Raw genomic sequence first — 23,952 nt, forward strand, 5'->3', positions numbered from 1 at the left:
AGACCCAGATACTGATTTCAGAGATGGCATGTGATGACAGTGAAACTTACTTTCAGCTCCTAGGCCTTTTGGACCCACATGTAGATTGATACTACTGTTTTTAAGGAGTGAGAAACACTCTTGCATCCCACATTCTTCTCACCTTGCCTCTTCCAGATCAAGATATTTCAGCCACAGTGAGAGATTTCATGTTCCTAATAAACCAGGGGTGGGCAATTATTATGGGCAGAGGGCTGCTTACCCAGTTTTGGCAGGCTGTTGAGGGCCACGTGGGTAGCCCCACCCCTTGACAGGTGACATGGCCCCTCGTCACCAGTGGGCCCAAAGCGGGGTGCAGGCTGGCAGGGGTCTATGGAGCTGGGCTGGGCTGCACCAGCAGAGAGGGAGGAGCTGGCCCAGCTTCATAGAGCCCCTGCCAGCTGGGACCCCATGCTCTGGTCCCTGCTGGCACTGAGCCTGGGGCATCAGTGCAGGCCCCATGCTCCCAGTGGCTCCCCGCCCACTTGCACCCAGTGCTCCCCAGCCTCACGGTACAGACAGGGAGCAGCGCACAACCCCAATGCCCTGCCTGCCAGCAGGGAAGAAGCTGGTGCTAAGTGCAGGGAAAAGAGGCCCCTTGCCCGCCGCTCCCTGCTGCAGGTGCTTGCAGCCTGTCCAAGGCTGTCCAGAGCAGGCACGGGCAGTCCCAGGTGGGCTGCGAGAGGCTGCAGTGTGGGGTACCGGCCATGGGACGAGCGAGGGGCCACTTTTCCTTGCTCTCAGCACCAGCTTGTAACCCGGCCCCACTGCCAGCCTGGCAGTGGGGCCGGGTTACAAGGTGGTGCTGAGTGCAGTGGGAGGGAGGAAGCAGCCCCTCACTCATGCCCAGTGCCCCACACTGCAGCCACTTGCAGCCTGCATGGGGCTGCCTGTGCCTGCTCGGGACAGCCCCGCGTGGGCTGTGAGTGCCTGTGGGTAGAGAGCACTGGCCATGGGGTGGGCAAGGGGCCACTTTACTCCAGGCAGAGAAGGAGGCCGGGGAAAAGTGGCCCCTCCTCCACCCCATGGCTGGCACTCCCTGCTGCAGCTGCTTGCAGCCTGCACAGGGCTGTCCGGACTGAGCACAGGCGGCCCCACACAGGCTGTGAGCAGCTGCACTGTGGAGCACCTGCCACAGGGTGGGGAAGTGGCTACCCTCCCCCCACACTCCTTCCCTGCCCGGGGTCCCCCCTGCCCTTCTCCCTCTCCCACTTACCTGCAGTTCTGGCACAGGGCAGCCACATGCTCCCAGGCGAGAAGCCCCGGCTCAGGCTTCCAGCGGGGGGGGGGGAGGCAGGGCCAGGTGGGCTCTGCTGTTTTTGGATCCCGTTGGGCTTCCCCTGGGTCCTACTACTCTTGGTTCCTGTCATTTTTTACAGGAATCAAGAGGAGAGAAATATTTATTTTCTACATTTTTTAGGGGCCTCATGGGCTGTATTTTGCCTACCCCTGCAATAGACAATATGTTCCCTGATATATCGTCCTTCTCAGAACAACCTCTCACTTCATTCAGCCTGACCTGAAGCAAGTATTTTGGATGCTTAGATGATGGGTCATATGATTGTATAATAATATATATTAATATAATGGTTGAATAAGGTGCAACTCTCCACCTCTAATCATATCCTGATATCCTTTTTTTGTATTTGGACATAGACTTAGACATACTCATCTGACATGAAACTGGAGCTCCTGGAACAAGTCCAAGTTGTTTCCATTATTTCAAGGGCAAGGCTTATTCCAAATGTCTGTGAATGGAGCTTGACTCCTCCCAGAATGGAAATCAGATGACAACTTTATTGCCTGCTAGTTTTGCTGTATGCCAAGTATGTATAGTGGTTTAGGAACCCCATAACAATGGGGTTGTACATGAGAAAGAGGAATAATAATGAAGTCCAAGTCATTAACGCTGGACTCATCATTATCACATACACTCATAGGGTTTTCACACTAATAGAATATTTCTGACAGTGACTCCTGCAGGGCTGGGATCAGGAACCTACATAATCAAAAATGGCTAATAAGATATTTGAAATCAACGTAAAATGGTTTTCTTCATGGTACAAAACATGACAGTCTCTTAATCTTTTTATATAATAAGCCTGTCATAACCCAGATAGTCCTTTAGAACATAAGCACACCAGAAATTTCAAAAATAGATTGAATATATGAATGTATGGATATGTTGTTGCTAGATATGTTAACCAGGAGCTGGTTAAGAAGAAGTTTTCCCACTTTTATACCTATTTATTGCAGACATATGTATTTATTGCAGACCAGATGTTCCCCTGTGGTGTTTAAAACTGGCCTCCCTTCTCCTGGTTTTATACGGTTTCTTTCCACAGCAGCTATTTTAAGACCCAGCAAGTATTTTGTTTCTCATCTTTCCCAACCTGTATAATCAATGCAGGATAAAAACTGGGTCTGGTTCATTTGTGTAACTCAGCTCATGTAGGCAGTTCAGTTGGAGGCAGGACACTTAAAGCCTTGTAATGACTCTTATCAGCAGGATCATTTGTGGGCACAAAGGTGGTTGTATGATGCATCACAGAATTGTACAATAGTCTTGCATCTGGTATCTGCATACCTTGGCAATGGAGGCTTCTGGTGGAGTGGAATCCTTGGCAAGTACTTTGATTTTCCTCTTTTGAATCTAATCTTGAAGTAACGTACATAAATAAAGCACTCATCCACCTTCTCAACTTAAGTATTTAATAGATTGAATTATGTAAGTACATGGGAGCTGCATACTCTTTCAGTCATAGAAATCTTTTTCAGCAATCTCTTGGATGACAGAAATTATTTTTGAGCCAGTTCTCCTTATCAGCAAGTGTCTAAGTTTAAAAGTATAATTCTCTTTTTGCATCCTCTTTCTGGCACCACTGAGAGCATGATATTCAGTATGTATACGTTCGCCTGCTCCAGCAGCATTTGAACTGAGTTACCTGACCCGAAAATCAAGTATAATGGTCTATAACACATAAATAACCCATTGTCATTACAGACATTTTACACTAACACACTGCTCCAGTAATGACATCATCCTGAGCACCTCAAAGCATTCTGCAAGTTATGAACTATATCTTGCAAGATTGCTGTATTAGCCCAGTTGTATGGCTGGTACAACTGAGTCTGCAGAAGGCTGTACTTTGTGCAACATCATACAGGAATTCTGAGAGAAAGCCATGAATCGAACTAAGTTCCCCTGTGGCCAGCCCTGTGCTTCAACTCTGCGCCCCCACCCTTCATAAAAGCTTAATATTTGCTGCTTTCTGTCATTCCCTATAATGGATTTTGTATGGCAAAGTGTGAACTAATAGACCAGGGGAAACTGATTGATGGAATGCTGGCTCGTCTTTTGCAATGTTTAATTGGAATTTCAGCTACTTCTATTAAAAGCATATAGTATTGATTTCTAGTAATAGGAAATCTCCAGGTACAAGTATTTTAAATGGAGCTATGGGAAAAAAAAATATTTAAACTTCTACAGTGAGGAAAGAAGTGACCGGGTAATATTTAGTTTTATAACTGAATTACTGCAGTGTCAGTTGTTACTTTTTTTTTTCCGTGTAGTTAATTTTTCTCTCTTGTGTTTTGAGGTAAGCAATTGCCTTTCATTAGAAAAACATATGCTGTAGTCACTATCTAGACATGTTTAATAAGATTCTGTCTCTAACCTAATTTTTCTGGCCAGAGGTGGAATATCGTGAGTAGTATGTTTGTTGCATTAAGCAGCAGAAATGTCCGGTTATAATTGGTGAGAGTTGTTGAATGTAGAATGAGGAGCTTCTCTCGTTTGAGAGAGAGTGAGAATGCTCCTCATATATCTACAATAAATTAACACTGTCAATGAAATTAGTCCAGAACAAATGAGTGGAGCGTTTCCATAAGAGTAATCACTAAACGGTAATCAGCTAACATTATGTAGTTGTAGTTTGTTATATGTAGTTGTATCAGGAAAGGACCTCCTAATATAGTGAGTCCAGTCCTCTGCTATCACAGGAAACAGTTTTGAATCCAAAATCAGGTATCCACATTAAGTGACCCGCTCCTTAAATAAGCTAAGCACTTTTAGCTTCTACAGTAGTTAGTAAAAAATTGCTGAAGCAATCCATATTTGGGAACATACATTTAGAATCACAGAAAAGTAGGATTGAAAGGGACCAAATGAGGTCTAGTCCAGCCCCCTGCTCAAGGCAGGATTGTCTCTGATTAAACCATATCAGCCAAGTGTCCTAACCTGCTTTTGAAAATTTCCAGGGATGAAGATTGCACAATTTCTTTTGGTAGCCTGTTCCAGTGCTTGACCGCCCTCATAGTCAAAACATTTCCTAATCTCCAACCTAGATTTCCTCTGCTGCATTTTGAGGCCATTGCTCCTAGACCTGCCCCCTATAGCCACAAAGGATAATCCATCTCCATCCTCTTTATAATTGTCTTTCAGGTATTTGAATAGTGTTATCAAAATAACCCCATAATCTTCTCTACTTCAGACTAAATAACCTGAATTCTTTCAAAATGTCCTTTTAATCATGTTTTGCAAACTTCTAGCCCTTTTGGTCACTTTTTGCTCTACTGTGTTCATATCTTTCTTGAAGTGTGGGTCTCAAAGTTGGCATAGTACTACAGGTAAGGTGTCAGTGCCAAATAGAGCAGAAAAATCACTCCCCTTGATTTGCAATAGCACACCTGTTAATACAATCCTGTATACTGTTGTCTTTTTTTAAGCAATCAGCAAGAACACAAATATGAGCAGTAGCCTTATATTCATCTTATGATCTGTTGTGACCCCCAGGTCCTTTTCTGTAATATGGAATCCTAGCCAGTCATTCCAGAGTCTGTACTTGTGCATGCAGTTATTCTGTCTTAATTGCAAGATTTTGCATATGTCCATGTTGAATTTCATCTGATTGATTTTTGGATTGTTTCTCCAGTTTATTTAGGCTATTCTGGATCTTAGCTCTATCCTCCAGAGCAATGATTCAGCCTTTATAGACTTGAGATGCTCCTTATTTGACTCCAAGCACCTTTCTGTAGTTTTTATGGATTGAGCAGCACACCTTTCAAAAACTAGTTTATTTATAACAGTGGTTACCTCCTTGCAGTTAGGAAGTGGGGCAGTGGTTGGGCAGGAACAAGCCTTTATCTTCTCATGCCACCTTTCAAAAGATATTGTGGCATCCCAGGGTGCCCCTGGTTGAGAAGCGCTGCTACCACTCTACACAGCTTGGTGTCATCCACAGATTTGCTAAGCATGTACTCAGTCCCATTCTCCAAAGCATTAACATGGATAAGTGGATCTACTTAATATGGATATGTGGAATTTAGGTACCTTGACACATCTTTATGAAAGTACAAACTAACTGAGGCCTTTTATGGATACAGGCACTCTTAGGCTAGGGACAGACATTATACATAAACTGGTTTAAGTGAGCAGAAACTGGTTTAAACCTGTAACAGAGCAGATGTTCAGTGCACATAAATCAGTCTGAGAATGGCTGAAATTGGTTTGAGATAAACCTGGTTGAATGTAGTATCAGACTTAATTGATTTGGCTCAAACCGAACATTATGCAGTGTCTGTCCCAGACCCCTTGATGGCATGCTCTCTGGGCTGGGTAGGACTCTCTACTCCACAGCAGGGCTCCCCTCTGCTCCCTGGCTGCAGCTCCCCTCTCCCCCTCACCACTCCCTCCTAAGCTGGAATTCCCCTCTGCCTTGCTGAGGAGGTGTCTGTGTATTAGTTCGCAGACCACATGCTGGCTACAGTCTGTGCTGAATCAACAAGTAGTTGGTAATGTCCCTCTGTTGTTTTCTTAACTGGGAGATGAACACTGTTATCAATTCCCTACTGGGTTAATCCAAGTATCCTGCAGGAGCCTGGCCACACACCCCTCAGCACCATGCTGTGGAAGGAAGCAAGGGCTGCTCTAGCACTCCCAGCTTCTAGCCCAAGCCACTGCATGCATGTGCATGCATTTCTGGGATACCTGTCTGGTTATAAAACTGATTTAGCCTAGCCAGGTTAGACTAACCTGCAAAGATTGAATCAATTCAGGTTCAGCCCTTTTGAATGTCTGTCCCTAGCTGTAATGTCACCCACTATCAAAGACAGAGAGCTCTGATGAAGAGAATTCCATCACCTGAGAGAAGATAATACTGAGTACATCATACAGAGTACAACACTGTCTTACAGATCCATGTGCTTAGCTAGATTGCTATATGCTCCAAACTGGCCATCTGTATTAACAATTCTGAGAGAGAACTTGCACCAGACCCAGCTACTTTTCATGATGTTGGATATGAGCTGCATTCTTATGTGCATTATTAACTGGTTTGTTAGAAACTTTGAGTCTGAACTAAGGCGATTCTTAAAAATCTTTTAAAAGGAATTTACCTCCTATTTTCCAAGTTATGTGAAAAACTAAGTCTGACAGGTTAACTACTTGATTATATCCACTGAAGAACATAGATATATTAGGGTAAAAACAGATGTCATCAAATAGAAGTAGATGAACTTCACTGGTAAGATGTGTCCAGCTGCAGCTGATCTACTTTATTAAGCAAAACATGCTTCAGAGGCCCAATGCAGGACAATGGGTGATGTGTTCCACTCGCCCAGAGTTTCCCCACATCCTTCATTGCCCTCAGCCTCCTTGCTGGGTCCCATGCCACCCTCTTTGTTATGCAGCAGCACAAGTCAGTGAGGGTCCCATTGCAAAATAGCAAGGAGTAGTATAGGAGCCAGAGAATGCCTGGCACCCCATGCTTCCACACCAAAACATGTGCTGACTTGTACTTCACATGAAGGCATAGGGCAGCATGAAGGCATGGGTTAGTCAATCAGGGAGCTTCCTGCCTTCATGTGGGACCAGTGCCGCCTTGTGAAGCACAGGGTTTCTCCATTTACCAGACATCCCCACAGAATCTCAAGAGAGGCATGTGTGTAAGTGGGGACACACCAATTTTCCCTGTTTATCCAGATCTCAGAGATCCCAGGAATGCATCTGAGCAACCAGGGAAGCCATGCTCACCCAGACATGTCCTTAGATATCCTGGAGGTGCATCTTAGCAGGGAAAGTCAGGCAGGCACTCCAAGGGCTTCAGGGGCCTGACTCTGCCCAGGAATTTCAAGGGTATGCAGGATTAGGTCCCTTAAGCCCTTACAGCAGGCAGCTGGAGAGTACAGACAGCCATAAGCAAGCAGACATCCACTGTATTAATAAAGTGGCACAAATTATTACTAACTTCTGTCTGAAGGATTTTGGGGGGCATTTGTGGTGCAATAAAAGGTAGGGGTATGTATTTGTGTTCACTTTGTGCTGCCATAAACATTTTTGTGGCAGCACAAAGCTGACCAAATGTGACGTCTGTTTCTACACTTAGTACTTCGTTAGTAGGTACTTAGCTTCTTCATCACAATACTAGATTGTATCTGTTCAAAGAGGAGTGAGTTTTCACTAATTTTCCAAACTCTGGGAGAAAATATTCACTTTTTCTCATGCTATTGGTCTAGTAAGAGCTGCTTTCCACAAGGAAGGCAAGATCTGCCGTTTTGAAACCAGTGTTTCTAATCTCTCCCTTTGGTTATAAAAGCTATTTCAGTATTTCTAAATTAGGCATTTAAATCTCACTTGCTGCTATTTTTTGTTTTGAAATATTGGTATTTTAAATTCTTATGACAGCCTCTGAGGCAATTTTTTCCCTTCCTTCTAGTGATGTTTATTCTTAAGATTTTAGTAGATGTTAATTACTTATACAAATAGGTTATTCATACAGTTGATTGTTTCAGTCAAGAGAGAACTGAAGGACCCTTTTCTAGTGGAGTAGTGGTTTGATTTTTTACGTTTCAGGATGTGCAAACTCTAAACCAATTTGTGGAAATGTTTATATGTAAAAGCAGGTTGTCTTAAATCACACTTTCACATAGTACTGAATTTTGAGAACTAATTTGAATTTAATGTAAGAACAAGGAGAACCCTGGTCTGAGATGGGTTTCATTTTCTCTGTCTGAAATTGCCAAGTGTCTGCTGAGTAATAGGATACAATTTCTAAGCAACTTAACTCTTAATTCAGATAAAGCTTAATTTTGATAGGGAATTTTTAACTGAAGGTTCTTGACTCGTATGTCATTTAAGTTTTGAGGAATCATTATTTTCATCTTTGTTTCCCATTATTTTGTGGTACTCATAAATACTCTTCCCAAAGTGAATTGTAACAAGATGTGGAAAATAAAATCTACAAGGAAAATTTAGAAAACTTTGTGTGATCAGAGTGAAACAGAGATGTGCTTACACATGAATGAATGAGACAAAGATGACTGGGTTCGGTTAGTCCTTTTAGTTAAGAAGCAGAAAACAAATAATGGGCCTGAGACACAGTACAGAAGGAGTAGGTCCAGTAACAAAAGAGACTTTGAGATGTGATAAGCAATAGAAGCAGCTTGTGGCAGAAGTTATGGAACTGCCTCCACTACAATCTTCTGTCAAGATTGTTTTTAGAATAATGAAATTACTTCTGCTGTGTTGCAAAGGAAGGATCTGTATCAGTGGTGCATCAGGTCATTTATTTTCTGGACCACTGTTTCTCAAACCTTCGCTGAGTTTTTCTTCAAGACGTTTTGTTCCCTCTGCAAGGAAGAGTGAAATGTGCTGCTTAGATCATGGTTTAACAACTGAACTATATAATTCAGTAAGCTTCCTTAGAACCTAAGTGCTTCTGCAGTTATAATGCAATACACACATTCATTTTACTATTCACTGCATATGCCCCAGGATATAGAAAGCCGGTAACTGTTTAAAAATATTTGCTCTCTCTCAAATACTTTTGAGGCAAGAGATTAGTTTCCTGGATTGAAATATAACATTTTAAAAAATTGCAGTAGTATGACTAAAACATTGGCTTAATGTTTCAACTCTATAAAGAAAGGCAGTAAAATAAAATAGAGGAATATTACAGCCCAATTAAGCATCAATATGCACAGCTATTGACTACTATATCTTAACTTATCCTAGGGCATATGCAAGAATATATTCCAAGCAGCTGAGAGTAAGCTAATGACTGAATTGAGATGAAGTGTTTTGTGAATGGAGTGAGCCTCAAAAATCTGTAGTGAAAAGGACTCAAGGGCAGTTCAGTGTATAACCTAATTAATATGCTTTTCTACAACTCTTTCAGGAGATTAAGTTTTACATTGGAAGAGTTAAAGCTAACTATTGTTTTTCAACTGACTGATTAATGTTTGCAAAGCCCTGTAAAGAAGTAAGGTACTGCCTAACCACTATTGTGAGGCTGATCTCAAGAAAAAGTATTAACTATGTGTAGGAGATTTCATTTATATATATGTAAATACTATATTTTTTTCTTGGCACTTTGGTCTCTGCTGTTGCCATCCCCATGCCTTGTGAGTCATGATTATTAAATCAGAGATACGTTACAAAGTCTGCTTCATCAGTTTGGTTTTGTTCTGCTGACCTAGCTTTTAATTTCATAGCCTGAATAATTTGAAGTACCACCTGAAGATTATAACAGTTTGTGGGAAAACTCTTCACCATGCTATGGCTTCCCAAAATGTACAGTTGAGATGACAACTGAGAGGCAGTTTCCTTTCCCCTCAAGAAGATGCATTTCCAATCCTGACAGATTTCACAGATGAATTTAAGGTTTGCCTTTCCATCCTAATCACTTCCCCAAACTTCTTTAATAATTAGGCCACTGTGATCAAATATTAACAGTGCCAAAAAATGGAACAGTAGGGGGACTTCCAGTCAGAATTGTTAGTACATTGGCACAGCTGAATGGGGAATCCTGCAGAAGACTGGCACATGCTATACTACTGTCCAACCAGTAGTTTGTTTTTTTTAACAGACATTTTACTTATAGCAAGGGAGAAAAACCTATAAAAGGAATTTTGGAGTGAACATTTTTTGTGGGGAAAGTTGAAAAGAGGAATAGGGGAAAGATTAAAGTTGCTAAGATTAATCATCTTGATTGGAGCTCTTTCAACACACCAGCAGCCAGCTCATATCTTCAAAAGCAGGGATTGGTGATCTAGGGCACATAGGCTGTATTAACCCCGCTGAGCACTTTTACTTGGTCTGAGACACTTGGATATGGATGGCAGTTCAGTGGTAGGGGATACTGCAGTGATTCAGCAGTAGACAGCTTCGGTGGTGTTTGCCAAGTCACATTTATGGCAGTGATATGGAGAAATAGTAGCAGCCAAATTGGAAGTGCTGACCTGTCTTAGATGAAGCTGTGTCCTTTAAGCCCATTGTTCCTAAAAGGTACCTAACTCCTGTTTGGGGAGATCAGATGCGAGTAAGTGATATTGGTGGATCACAGCTCAGAATTATACCTGATGTGAATGAGGAGCCACCAAATGGTTTAGGATAAGAGCAGTGTGAGATCTCCCCATTCTACACTCCAATTAGTATACTAATATACAAGTATACTAACTCCATTAGTATACCAATACTACCAGACTGAGATTTTCTGGGCATTTTTGTCCGCACCTAATTCCATTATTTCAGTGATGCTTTAACACTCCAGAATTAATTCTACCCAAGAAAGTGCTTGAGAATTCAGAGGTTTTGTCCTACTACACTTCATAGAGTTTCTATAATGAAAGAACAGCTCTAAACCATAGTGGAGGCTCCTTAGGATTCCTTCTGGCGGAAGGTGCTTTAGTTTTATGCTAAATCTGTGTATTCATGCTCAGGTATTTTCCCTAGTCACTGCTGTTCACTTCTGGAGACTGCTGGTTGACCCTGAGCAGACAGGATGTTCAGGCACACTACAGCCATTCCTTTACAGCTACAATTCCTGGCCTATCAGATGTCTTGCATGATATGTGCCAACACCAATCCTATGGAAGGTTTATGGCAGTGGGATTCCTGCAACATTTTGTATCATTCAGTTGTAACTGGTTTTTTAAGAGATGACTTTGAATGTTTCCAGGAAAAGTGTTCTCTTCCTTCCTGGCTTGATTGCTTGTTTGTTGCCTTTCCCATCTGCTCATTTGTTTTTCCTGTGTGCAATTCTCCTGCTGTTGCTCACTTATAAAATATTTTTTTATTTGTCTCTATTGTTTTTCCTGCTTATTTTACATAGTGGCCATATCTGTTTTACACTGACATTTTTAATAGGCATTTTTAGTAGGGAGAAGAGGTGGATGGGCAATAAGGGAGGGAGGGACTGGACAACAAGGCAAAGGAATGGACTATAAAATGCCTGCAAAATTTACATCTTCTTTGCAGAATTCCTTTACAGGGGGAAATGATAAGCTAGTAATGTTGAAGCTAGTCAGGTTTTCAACGTGAAAAATCTCCACTCCTGTTACTAAGAAAGATGAGATGTATGGAATCGGGATGTGGAAAGGAAGGCAGACTGGATTGTGTTAAATATGGTCTAAACAGAGCCTCTGGATTTGTATCCCATTACCTGAACTAGCTTTATAAACCCTATGCAACTCAATGAGTTAATGACCGTGTTTATCCCTATTGACCTATTCAACCTACCTTTACCTCTCTCAGCAGTAGCACTTCTCCTTATCCTTTCTTCTTAAATTCCCTTCTGTTTAGAACCCCTGCTTTCTGCAAGTCCATTTGTAGCAGCTGATGAAGTACGCAAGCTTATACCTCTCTGAATCAGCTTGTCTAAAGTGGCATCCTTCTCGTCTTCAGCCTAACATGGCTAGCTACCTAGCCCTTTATATAGTTACTGAGTACTCTGGAATCCATTACTCTTTTGAGTTTCAGCAAGCACTTGTCACAGTAGTAGTATATCTTTGCAGCTATGCCTTTTTTGTATATGTGAATTAAACATGATTACATACAAACCCCACTGTGCTGCTGAGGTTCTTACATATTCTAGATTAGAGGTGTAAAACTTATCTAGCTGTCTGGGCTGGATGAAGGTGCCTGGGCTAGTCTACAGTTTGGACCAGGACCAACCCCTGTGCAACATCCTCAATGCTGGGTTCAGCCCATTCACTGCACAGAGCATGCACCAGCCCTGGGGCTCACTGTGGCCATGGAATGGTGTGCTTGCATATGGCATATAAACTGGACCCAACACTGCAGGTAGCGGTGGGTTAGCCCAGTGGGGTACTATATGCCATGTGTGGAGCCAAGGCCAGCACATGGGGTCAGTCCAATAACTCATGGGCTGGATCATACAGCTCCACAGGGTAGATCTGGCCCACAGGCAGTATGTTTGCTACCCCCCATTCTAAATCTTGTTTAAAGAACAAGGGACACAAAAGTGAGGTTCATAAAAACTGTCTGAGGGTAGGGGGGGAACCATGTTTTCTAAAACAGTCATAGAGGCTTGAATAAGCCCAGAAAGCAAAGATATTCATGAGTTTCAGGAACACAGCGGTGCCAGAGTGATATTGGAGTAAAGAAACAAAACCTTACTCTATATGTACCTGAGCACGGACACTTTTGTAACTAGTCTCTTCCAGTCCTACTTCTCAGCTCTGAAAAGTACAGTGCAGTGAGAAAGTCACCACAGTGGTCATTCCAATGTGTATTCTCTTTGACTAGGGGCAGACATTAAAAAAACCTAAGCCTGAATTGATTCATTTTTTGCACATTAGTCTAACCTGCCTAGGTTGAACTGGTTTGCAACTGTACAGATATTTCCTCTGGACTGAGGAAATGTAGGCACATGCCTGCTGTGGTTCAGGCCAGAAGTGGGGGGAGGGGGGGGTGCACAAGAACAGCCCTCCTTTCCCTTCTAAAGTACTGAGCTGAAGTGCAGGATGGCCAAGCCCCAGCAGGATGCTCTGATTAGGAGGGGTTTTAAACTCCTGCTCTGGTCTGCACAGTCTCAGGCTTTTTCCCGCTCACTGCTCAAGGGGCAGGAGTGTTGCCAGACCCCTGCCCTGGACTAGCATTCTGAAGCAAAGGATGTGTGTGCAGTGCATGCATCTGTTGATGATACTGAGCTGTTCAATCTCTCTCTCCCTGCTTCTTCATACTGTCTGCAGCAAACCTGAAAGGTGAGGGAGCTGATAACACAGCCCATCAACAAAACAAAAACCTCTCTCATTAATTCAAGCTCTTCTTAAACAGCTTTTTCCAAAGAAGGAATGGAGGGACATTACCAGCTGATCTGCTGATTAACTCCAAAATGTCTGTCCCTAGTCCTTCTGTCTAATCATACAGTTCTAACCAAGTTAAATCAGGGGTATCCAAGATACAGGCAATGGAGCACTATCATGTGGTCCATGATACTACCTGCCTGCTGACCCAGACCCACAGGCCAGGTCCAATGTACAAGTAGTGTACAGGGCCGGATCCAACATGTGTACAGTATGTGGCAGTGGTACATGTAGCATGTTACACACATACATCTCATGTGTGGGGCTGGTGGCCAGGCCCAATCTGGCCCAGCCCCACACTACTCATCTGGACAGTGGGAACTGATGGGTTTGACACCCCTGAATAGCTACCCTACCCTAACTCTCAAATTAAAGTTTCTTCAGAGAGTACGTCTGACAATCTTTTGTTATGAGTTAGATGAATTGTAGCACAAGGACATGGGGCCAGGTTCTCAGGAGGGACATTTGTATATCTCCACTGACTTTAATCAAGCGACATGCATGCCCACTAGCTGAAGACCTGACCCTTAGTACTTGGGGTGTCAGACACGCATGTCCAGTGTTCCACAATTAAGTAACTTGTTGTGAAGGGGGAAAAAAGAGCAATTCAAATTCAATGAGTAATTTATTTCACTATAGCTAATTTATAGTAATTAGCTAAAGTCCTCCTAAGTTTTTATTCATGAGTACTGTAAATTATGCTGGGGCAGAGGATACTGTGTTCCTCCTAACAGATTTTCATCTTGATTAGACAAAACAACTCCAAGTCACTGTTTGTCACTCCTATTTCCATTCTCTAAATGGCCTTTCCATGTCATAGAAAAGCATGACTAATCTAAATGAAACGTCCCCTCATCCCTGAAAGCAAAACTCAGATGTCCACATCAGAGTTTAAAGCCATATTCTTTATTTATAAGTGTTTTTACACTCCTGAAGTGCTGAGGGGGTATAGAAGGCAAAGGAATACTTTTCTGTGTGGCTCGCACAATGCTCTGACATGTAACAGGCAGTTCAGAATTATTTATCTCCAGTGGCTGTCTCATTACAAACAAATTTTTCAGGGTGTAATGAGAAACCCTTAGCAAGATGGTATTGGTCTTCCTGTCTCTCTTTTCTTATTGACATAAACTCTTCAGAATGTAATGAATTTTGTCTTTGTTCTAAGGCTTTCTGTCTACAGTTCTGAACTAAAATTTTCAAGTAAGGTTGGTTCAACTGGTTCTAGATATTTATCAGTATCTACAGACTGAATTCTTCTGACAGAATATGCTTAATGTTGTGGACTCCTGATTTTCTGGATTCCTTTTAATTCAGTTTTGGACCTGTATGTGACATAAGAACAATATAGATTTTATCCTTTGATCTCTGAGATAATGGACAAAAGATAAAAGGTGGTGCTTAATTTTTTTTGGAGCCTTGATGCAGTCAATTTCTAGGTCCTGCTGACCCAATCTTTAATCTTTGATGTGGTAGGTGAGATGACTCTTGTGATAGTTTCTTTGTGAACTGTCAGAGAAGATAATTTTGAGTAATAACTCTTCTGTCTTATGAAATGTTTTGGGACAAGTTTCTAGTCTGACAGTATTCATCTTCAGTGCGTGTGTGAAGCTATTTGAGAGAAGTAGTGGGAATGGGTTTACAGCTCATAACCTCATTCTATCAGATCTGAGAGTATGTGACATATCTATCTTGCATTGGCTGAATGAAGCTGAATCTTAACTAAGACAGAAGAATAGGGATGCTAATGGTGGGGGGTGGAATCTACTGACTAGTTAGTTATTTCAGTCCCTTCAAGTACAGCTAAATACTTTTTGATGTAGCAAACCTAGGTCAAATCTATTCTAACCCAGGCTTTTTTCTGGGTAATTTGGTATGGAATGTTCAGTAAATATGCTTCTTTTCTTTAATTATATTTATATATTTATCTCAAGACATGTTTTCTGTTTAACCTTTTCCAAAATAATTGTGTATGCAACTTTTTTGGCTAATTGAAATGGGAAATCACTAATACAAGCAACCTGTGGTGCATTTAAGCATTGCACAACCTTCTCTAGCCTCTTGACTATTTTAGACTGATTCTCTTTTGGGCAGAAACATATAGTGATAACCAGTATATTGGTGCTTTGCTGATGAGAAAAGGAGACTAAGATGAAAGAGCATTCGTACTTTTCATCTGAGAATTTGAAGCCAAAGTCCAGATTCATTACTGCTGTAATACAGTGCAACCCTACTCATATCAACAGAGTGTGGCACCTTCTTAGATCTGTTCTGAGATGGGTCCCAGATCTACAGTCGAAAAGCTAGTTCAGTGACCTACTGAACCAGCTTATCCTCTGTGTTTCATATCACAGAGAATGACACCTCAGCAAATTATTTCTTGATTTGGATTTAACCAAACCAGGTTATCTATTAATAATATTTTGCTCTTTGTTTTGTCGTATGCTTTTATCTCATGCTGTCAGTTTCTAAGGAAAAGATCACTGGCTTTTGTTCTAATGGCAGTTGAGCCTTCTAAGTAATGAGGTTCCTAGGGAAAGGAAATTACCCAATTGGCAGTGATATTACTACTTTATTATAGCTTTTCTGCCATAGCCCTGTTGCAGTGACCTTTCCTTGTCTTAAATTACATTGTTTTCCTGTCATGTGACAGAAAGGTAGCAAAAGGTTTACTGCAGAATTATTGCCTATAGACTACAAGGAACAGCAGTCTATCTAGATAGCTTGACATATTGCAATATTCCTGCAGTATTAGGTATGTGGGTTTTTTCCTCTTACGTATTGTATGTGTTATTAGGACCATTTTCAATATTATGGGTAACAGCTGCAACAGCAGTTGTTATTTTAACAATATCTTTTCTTCAGGAAAAAGCAAAAAAATATGATGCTCTTTCTCCTGAGTCAGCTGCTCTTCAGCTTGTATGCTGTTATTGTCAAATGTTCTCCAGAAAAGCAGGCTGTATATAAATACTATATAGTATATATTTCTCATTCATGGATCTTGCTGCACCTGAGAAACATTTGTGGAGTCTCCCAAAACCTTTTTCCAGTTAAAATATTGCCATTGTGAAATTTCATGAATTGGAAAACTAGAAAAGATGTACAGGGAGAATAAATGACCTGTCCAAAGTCATGCAATTAATCAGTTGCAGATCTGGGATTAGATGCTATAGAGCCTAGTCATCCTCTAGCCCCTTTACAAATCTTCATTCTCCCTTATTGCTGAGACTTCTCTCAAACAAGTTTTCCAGCATCTTGTTCTGGCTTTTCACTCAGCTCAACAACTTGCTGATGAAGAAAAGTTTAGCATATTTCTCTGACAGACGTGATGAGCTTCTTGAACAAGGGATCCATAAATAACTGGTCCCAAGGAGACAATGACTTATTACAAAAAGTATCTCTCACCTTTTGAGGGTGGTAACATGAATGTCAAATGATCATATTTATATGGCTGAGTGAATGATTTGACTGATTTAACTTCTCTTTTTGGCTCTTGGAGTATCTGTAAGGCAATATCAATTTTATCAGATTTCACTTTTTATCCATATGCTTTCAGTAATTTTTTTTCAATTTATTTTGTGGACTGATTGTGCATTCTCTATATTCAAACTGAGTAATTTTATGTATGATTAAACTTTGATTTTCCCTCCTGATATGATGGGTATAACCATTACAGTCTGCTGGAGAGTTTGAGATAACCACTGAAACTTTTGGCATCTCAGGGGAAGTTCAGCTGTGAAGGGAGAGGTTGCAGATATATTGGATTATGAATTTGACAAAACCTTGAACATTTTCTGCCTCGTATACTTTGTCCAATTTACCATTCCTGGAAGAAGTAGACTTATATGTAGTGTCTGGAGGTAGAATTTTAGATTTTAAATCTTTATCCTCCCTACATTCACAGTAGCAAAAGGGGGTGAGTGCAATGTTAATGGTGCTGTCAGCTCCATATTTAACTTCTGTAAGTGCTGCTGTGTACTGTTGGGTTTTGTTGTCTGTTTTTGTTTTGTTTTTGGAAGGGCTTGGGAGGTCTCTGTCCTTATGTCTATATTGAATAGCCAAACATAGAAATAGCATGGATATGTGAGCAAAACTAAATGGCAGGGGTTTTTATATTTTAATATATATTTGTGGGATCTTCTTTTATCAGCATTCACCTCTGTCAGCTTTCTGTTCTAATATAGGAATAATACAACCTTCAAAGTTATTCTTACTTTTTGGTCATGTTGATTTTTCTCATTCCATTAGAAGACACTCTTCCTACTAGTTTATTCTGCAGAAAGGAAGGAGATGGGGAGGAACTGAGGCACTAGCCCTGGTTTCCAACCCTGGGAGGGTGAGAGGGCATAAAAACAGCAGGAGCTGTGCTGCTGGGCCAGCTGCTGCCAGCAGCACAACCATTGACAATGTTGCATGTACTGCTCAGGGCAGTTATGCCTCTGTTACTCTGCAATATGGGCAGTATAGTCAAGATTATCATAAGCGAATAGCAATTTTGGATGTCCAGTAGAGTCATATGCAAGAGTCGTTGCTAGTCAGGAGGTTCTTAGTGAGTCCTTTTGCAAAGTGCTGACAAATACAATCTGAAAAACAAGCCCTTTCAAATTGTCCCAAGTTTGTTGCATAGGGTGACCTATGAAAACAATGGTCTGTACATTTTCCATTGGTAATGCTTTCTTTACATGCAGTAATAATATATTGCTCTTATAACACTTTTCATCTTTGCAAAGACCTTCAATGTTGTTATTCCCATGTTTTCTTGTGGGGAAACAGTGGCACATGGAGGGTAAGTAACCCTTGCAAGGTCATCCAACAGATCATAAGTTTTCTAAGCCTTAGTAAAGTATCCCATCCACTTGGTCATACTGCTTTGTCATTGCCCAGTGGTTGGTTTGGTGCTTACTTTTCTATTTTCTGTCCTAGTATTACTAAAATTATACAAGTAATAAAAATTTCTGCCATCCTCTCCTCACTCCAAAAGAAAGAGAAAATCCTGTTATGAATAAATTTATGCAAATAGTTTATATCCTGGGGGGGGTTAAATTAAAAAAACTCATTTAACTGGTAGCCCTATAGCCTACAAAAGTACATGTATTTATACAAGATTGGTAGCAACTTGTATTAAACTGATGGGCTTAGATTTAGGTTAGTTGGAGTTGAGAACCAGTCATTTTCCTGTTTCCTTGCTTTCGCTTTTTCTGGAAACTGTCCAGGGTGCAGAAATGTATAGGTCAGCTATATTTGCAATGCAAAATGGTGGTGTGAAACATGTAATGCTATAAACACCATCATTCTAAAAATAGGCTGGTGTGGACATGCAGATATCTACCTGTATTTGGTACGATTAAGTAAAACCAGGGCCCTTTTTTTTTTAAATTTATTGGCTAAAAAAAAAGTTGGAGGTACAGTAAAACTTTTTTTTCATTTTTCCTGTTTCCTTTTGTTTTCCACAGAGAGACAGCAGAACACAGCAAATATGTTTATAGTCTGAACAATCTGAAATGCCTGTCTTTTTAATATAATTTCACAAATGAACTGACAAACAGAATGTATGTGGATAGTAGCTCTGAAAAAGCCAGAGTGTAAATAATACAACCTCCCAGGTAGAAATGAGCAGCTTTCCCAAGGGTCATTTCTCAGTGAATTAGGCATGCTTCCCTTCCTGAAGTCATAGTCCTAGAGAAGGCAGTGGTTTTGAAGGGCTACTTGAATCCCAGTAGGTGGCACACAGTGCTACAACACCAAGAATTGTGCCAAAGAGAGAGAGATACTAAGATCTTAGCCTGATTTATACTCACAAGCCTTTTCTTCTGACCTGTCTTTCAAAAGTGGTCTTTTAGGGGTATCGTAAGGAGTGATAATGATATTAGCGTTCAATGAGGATAAGCAATCATGATGATTTAAGTCCCTGAGCTATAGCCATATGCTTGTATGTTTTTGTTTTGTTATAAATTTGGTTAGCTCCTGCTTGTGGAAATGAGATTTTGACAGTGCTGGGCTTTAGGCCAGAAATTTTGCAAGTAGGCTCTGTAAGAGGTTCCCTAAATTGTTCAGGCAGTGTGCTTCAGTTTTAACTCGCAATTAGAGCAAAAGGTTCTTAATAAAATCTTTAAATTTTCCTATTAAAAATGAGCAGGCGCTGATAAACAGAGACGCCATTAAGGCACTGACCTGGGACTCGAGAGAGCTCCTTTTTTCTCCCTACGATGTGAAATGTGGCCAATGTTGTGTGTCACTTGATTTCACTTTGCCTCAGTTCCCCAATCAAAAATGAGGATAATAGAATTTCGTTTCTTCCCCTCCTTTGTTTTTATTTGCTGTTTAGATTTAAAAAATGTTGGGAGAGGGATCATCTCTTACTCTGCTTTAAGCAGCACTAAGCAAAATGGGGTCTTGACTTTTGCTGTTTGGATACTACTGTAATATGAACTGATTTGTGGCACTTCCATGAACATAGATTTTTTGCACAGAATTTTCCAAACAAGCAAAAGATGTATCTGAGGTTGTGTGTGTATTTTTTTTATGCTAATTGATGTTGGAAAATTTTGAAGAGCTTCTTTGGGATAGACATTGAAATTTAAAACATTGACTTTGGTCTTCTGATTGGATTATGCTCTCTGCTTTGTTCTTTCTCTGGGTTGAGAAGATATAGATAGAGAAGCATTAGGTTCTCCCAAGTCTTTTGCAGTTAAAGAAATTATAGAACTTGCAAATGATTATCCTGGGTAGTATGACTGAGAATTGGTCAAGTTTCTGTGAATCCACAGACTTACTAATTTTGCTAGATTCAGTTATACAAGGAAGAACAGACTCTGAGAAGAAACAGAGAGAGAGGCCAGTCTATCTCAAGGTTATTTCCTTATTTCACTGTGTGATTTATACAGCCAAAGTACTGGCTGCATTCTCTTCTGTTTGACACTATTTTATTTCTTCTCATCATTCTGGTATTTTATGACTTAAGGGCAAGTGCCCTCTGAGAATCTGTTCTGCTGAACCTCTGACATTATTACAGGCTGGAGGTCTGACTATTAAAAGTGCTGGGCACTGGTAGCTTCAGTTGAAGTGAATGGAAGCTGAAGGTGCTCTGAAAATCACATCCATAACATTTTAGTCTTTTGGGGATTGAGTCATAAATTTAGGCCACTGCTTGGACTAATTTCCCCTTGACTATGCTGCTGTGAAAAAAATGAATGGAGTTTGTTAGATTAGAATGAAACTTGCAGTCCTAAATTAACTTGTGCCATTGTTACATAGCCAAGAAATTGATTAGATGTTAATAAAGCTGGCTTTAGAATTAAAACCTCATATGTATAATTAAGCTTCAGAGATTTCGTAGTAATTGGAACGTTGCACCTCTGGAAAGATCAGGGACCCTTTTTCTTTGAGGCATAAAGTGTTCCCATGCAGGGTATGTTCTTATGGCAGCAGCTGTTGCTGCAGGAGCTGCAGCAGGATGTAACAAGCCAGGCCCAGGAGAAGATGCACATCTTGTCAGTGGCTAGCTCCTGACTGGCCGGGAGTTGTTTACAAAGTCCCACAGAGCATCTTACATCTAATTTGCCAAGTTTAATCGGGAGAAAGAAGTTGTTTAAGGATAGTGAAATACGGGTTGAATCATAGGCTAGGGAGCAATTGCTCCTGGTGTAGAGGCTGTTGTTCAAGTTGAATGTGGAATAGGATACTTATCGAAGCACTAGCCATTTGTTCTTGATGTAGGTTAGAATGCTGGAATGTCTGTGAATTGCTAATGAAGAAGACCAAGAGGACATGAATGTGGAGGAAAGATGAGGTGAATTGATATAAAGGTTTCATGAGCTCAGATTACATGACGCATGAAAGGAGAGGGTAGGTTCAGGCTACAGAAATAGTCAACAGCTTAGTGGTACATGGCATTCATAGCATGCATATGTGTGGTAAAATATCCTGTTGGGCATTCTTCTGGTTGGTTAGTGACCAGATTTGCAACAAAAAGAAGTGCTCAGTAGCCAGTGGCTTCTATTGACTCCATATTTGCTATCAGATTTTGGAAATTTGACCATAATGCAATTTATTCCACAGAAGAGAACAATTTTCTTTTAACAGATTTTCTTCCTTTTGGTGTCTCATAGGCCTTTATGTTAAATGTGTTAAATGTCTAGTTTATTTTAGGGCTAAGGAAGGATTATAGCACAGAGAATTTGCATTTATCTCCTCCCAGCACACTTTTATGTCAAGGCAATGGGGAAGGGATCCATTTAATACTTTCTTTCCAGCCATTGTTATTATACACATTTAATCATCTAAACCTTTATGTGAAAATTATTGTCTCTGATACCTCTGTGATATGCCTCCATAAACTTGACAGAGCAAGGCTTCTCTACTTATTGTTTGATTATACATTGTCTTGTTGCTCTGTGACTGCTTGAGTTCACTGTCCAGTCCTCAATCAGCAGAGCTTTGGTACACATGTTACTTAATGGTTGGGAAGGCTCTGTTATTTTTTATTACCAGGCTTGAAGATTTGCTTATGTTTTTCTTATCCTGCTTGGGATATAATCAGCAAACACAGGTAGTTTGTTGTCCTGTCCTTCCTGCAGTTTTCCTGGAGGAAGATTTTATACCAGGAGTCAGCCACATTTTTGGATCAGTACTGGCTACATTATACTTGTCAATCACATAATAGGAAAATACTCAATTTATGGTCAATAAACAGCTTGTGATTCTACCAAACATCTCAGCTTCTTTTCAGTATTTGATAATCCCTTAACCCATCGATTGGCAACATTTTTGGGCGGAGTACCAAAATTACCTGCAACCTTGACTTTTAAGATTTTGGCATGCCAGGTGTGGCATGCCACAAGGTGCCCATTCCCTGTTTTGGCAGGGCAGCCTCAGCCCTGTCCCTGCCAGCCGCCCATGCATGTGCAGCCACCGCCAGCAACAAGCTGAGCCAGGGCTCCACAGACCCCGGTGCAGCCACTTGCAGCCTTCTAGCTGCCTGCCACAGCTGACCCGGGCTCTGGGAAGGCCCCTGCTGCTAGCCATAGAGCATAGGCTGCTCTCAGAAGGCTATGGGGAGACTGCAAGCGGCTGCACCAGGGTCTGCAGAACCCTGGCTTGACTTGTTGCTGGCGGCAGGTACACATGCACCTTGAAGTGGACAGGGGGGAAGGGGCCAAGCTGCACTGCCACACAAGGATTGGACCTCTTGTGACTCCCTTGCCACCCATCCCACCACGCAAAATGTCTTTACAAGCCATGCTCTGGCATCTGTGCCAGGGTCTGCCTACCCTTCTATACTGTCTCATGTTTCCTTTCAAGTTGCAGACAGCTGTTGGTTCAATGGCATAGTGTATGTCCCACCTCCCCGCCCACCCCCCCCCCCCCCACACACACTTCATCCTGATAAGAAATATAAACCCAGGGGTTTATTGTTATTTCCAAGTGTATGTTTGGGGTTTTTCTTTTGAGTCCTGCCTGTTAACATTTTCTTTTCCCTCTGTTATGTCTTCAGCCAGTGAGACCTGCAATGATTTCCATCCCATGTTCTTCACACATGACAAATCATTTGAGGAGTTCTTCTGTACCTGCATCCAGCTGTTAAACAAAACGTGGAAGGAAATGAGGGCAACCTCTGAAGACTTCAACAAGGCAAGAGAGAGGGGCAATAAGTTGGCAGAATTGGCAGAAATAAGGAGCCGAAATCCTGAGACAAGAAGTCTGTGCACCTTTCCATTGAGGCTTCAGGGAATTGCACATACCCATTTCACTTAATTCCTCCAAATTGTATCTGCGTAAATTCCTTTGCACATCAATGGGTTACCATTTTGAAACCAAAGACTAGGGAACAGGAGGGGCCAGGGAGGTTGTTTTAAACCTTATTTAGTTGTTTTACACCGCAGACTCTGAAGATAAAAATGTAGCTTAAGGGTAAATTCTGACTTTTTATATGTTGTTGTTATTCTGAACTGCTGAAGCCTCCCAGGTTGTAAATAATGCAGGGAGAATATGCAGCAATGATCCTGTGCATCCTTTCATTTCTTGTTGATGGCCTGAAAGCTAAGGTGGTAAAATATTCAAGCATGGGCATGGTCCTACTGCACCTTCACATGTTGTGCAGCTCATAACTTGCAAGTCAAAACCTTTTGAAAATATTTTAGCATTTTAAGCTTTGTTATTAGAAGATATTTGAATTTTGAAATCTTGGAATTTGTGCTCCAGCCAAAATACTGTCATGCAGCAATGCTGTAGTAGCAAGAGCTGGATTTATGAATGATCCTAGATATCCCAGCTAAACCCTTTTATCTGTCAGGAAGCTGGGCAATGTCTTTGGGATGTTGCAGGAATAACTGGCTCAGACTTTGGCTGCCAGCCAGCATTGTCTCCATTTTTGGCCCCTTTCATTGACTTCTGTTGCCCTTGCCTAGGCTGGGAATGGAGAATTGAATGAAGGATTAACACTGAAGCATCTGAACAATCCCAGTTTTCATTACACAGATTCATGTTTACATCAGGCATGGATGTTGCATGCCTGATGATTATGAACTAATAGTACTTGGTTCATAATGGATAATTAGTTTCGCTGGAAGAGGGAGTTGGATGTTCAAGTGAGGAAAATAAAGCCCACCAGACTGAAGAAGAGAGCAATCCTCAGGGCCCAGTGTGGACAGGACATTATTTACATAATTTTGGTACAGGTAGCTGCCAGGCAGGACCTATGACCTGGTAAGAGGAGGAAGGGACATCCACAAGAAAAGCATATACTTTCCTTACACATATGAGATTTCCTTGACATGATTTGTAAACAATCAGCCAAGTGGTACAGAAGGTAAGTTCCCCCAAAATCTAAAA

At 41.3% G+C, this 23,952-nt stretch overlaps 1 protein-coding gene across 3 annotated transcripts in view; it reads left to right on the top strand.

The window, feature by feature from the left end:
- ELMO1 (engulfment and cell motility 1) overlaps positions 1-23,952 on the top strand; it is a 450,632-nt gene that overhangs the window by 277,948 nt on the left and 148,732 nt on the right. For all 3 annotated transcript variants that reach the window (XM_090050152.1, XM_090050153.1, XM_090050154.1), the window contains one exon: positions 22,616-22,752. In XM_090050152.1, coding sequence (XP_089906278.1) covers positions 22,616-22,752 — 137 coding nt within the window. The remainder of the gene's footprint in view (positions 1-22,615; positions 22,753-23,952) is intronic.

This window comes from Crocodylus siamensis, chromosome 5, assembly GCF_052110815.1.
Source record: "Crocodylus siamensis isolate JL-2025a chromosome 5, ASM5211081v1, whole genome shotgun sequence".
NCBI lineage: Eukaryota > Metazoa > Chordata > Crocodylia > Crocodylidae > Crocodylus > Crocodylus siamensis.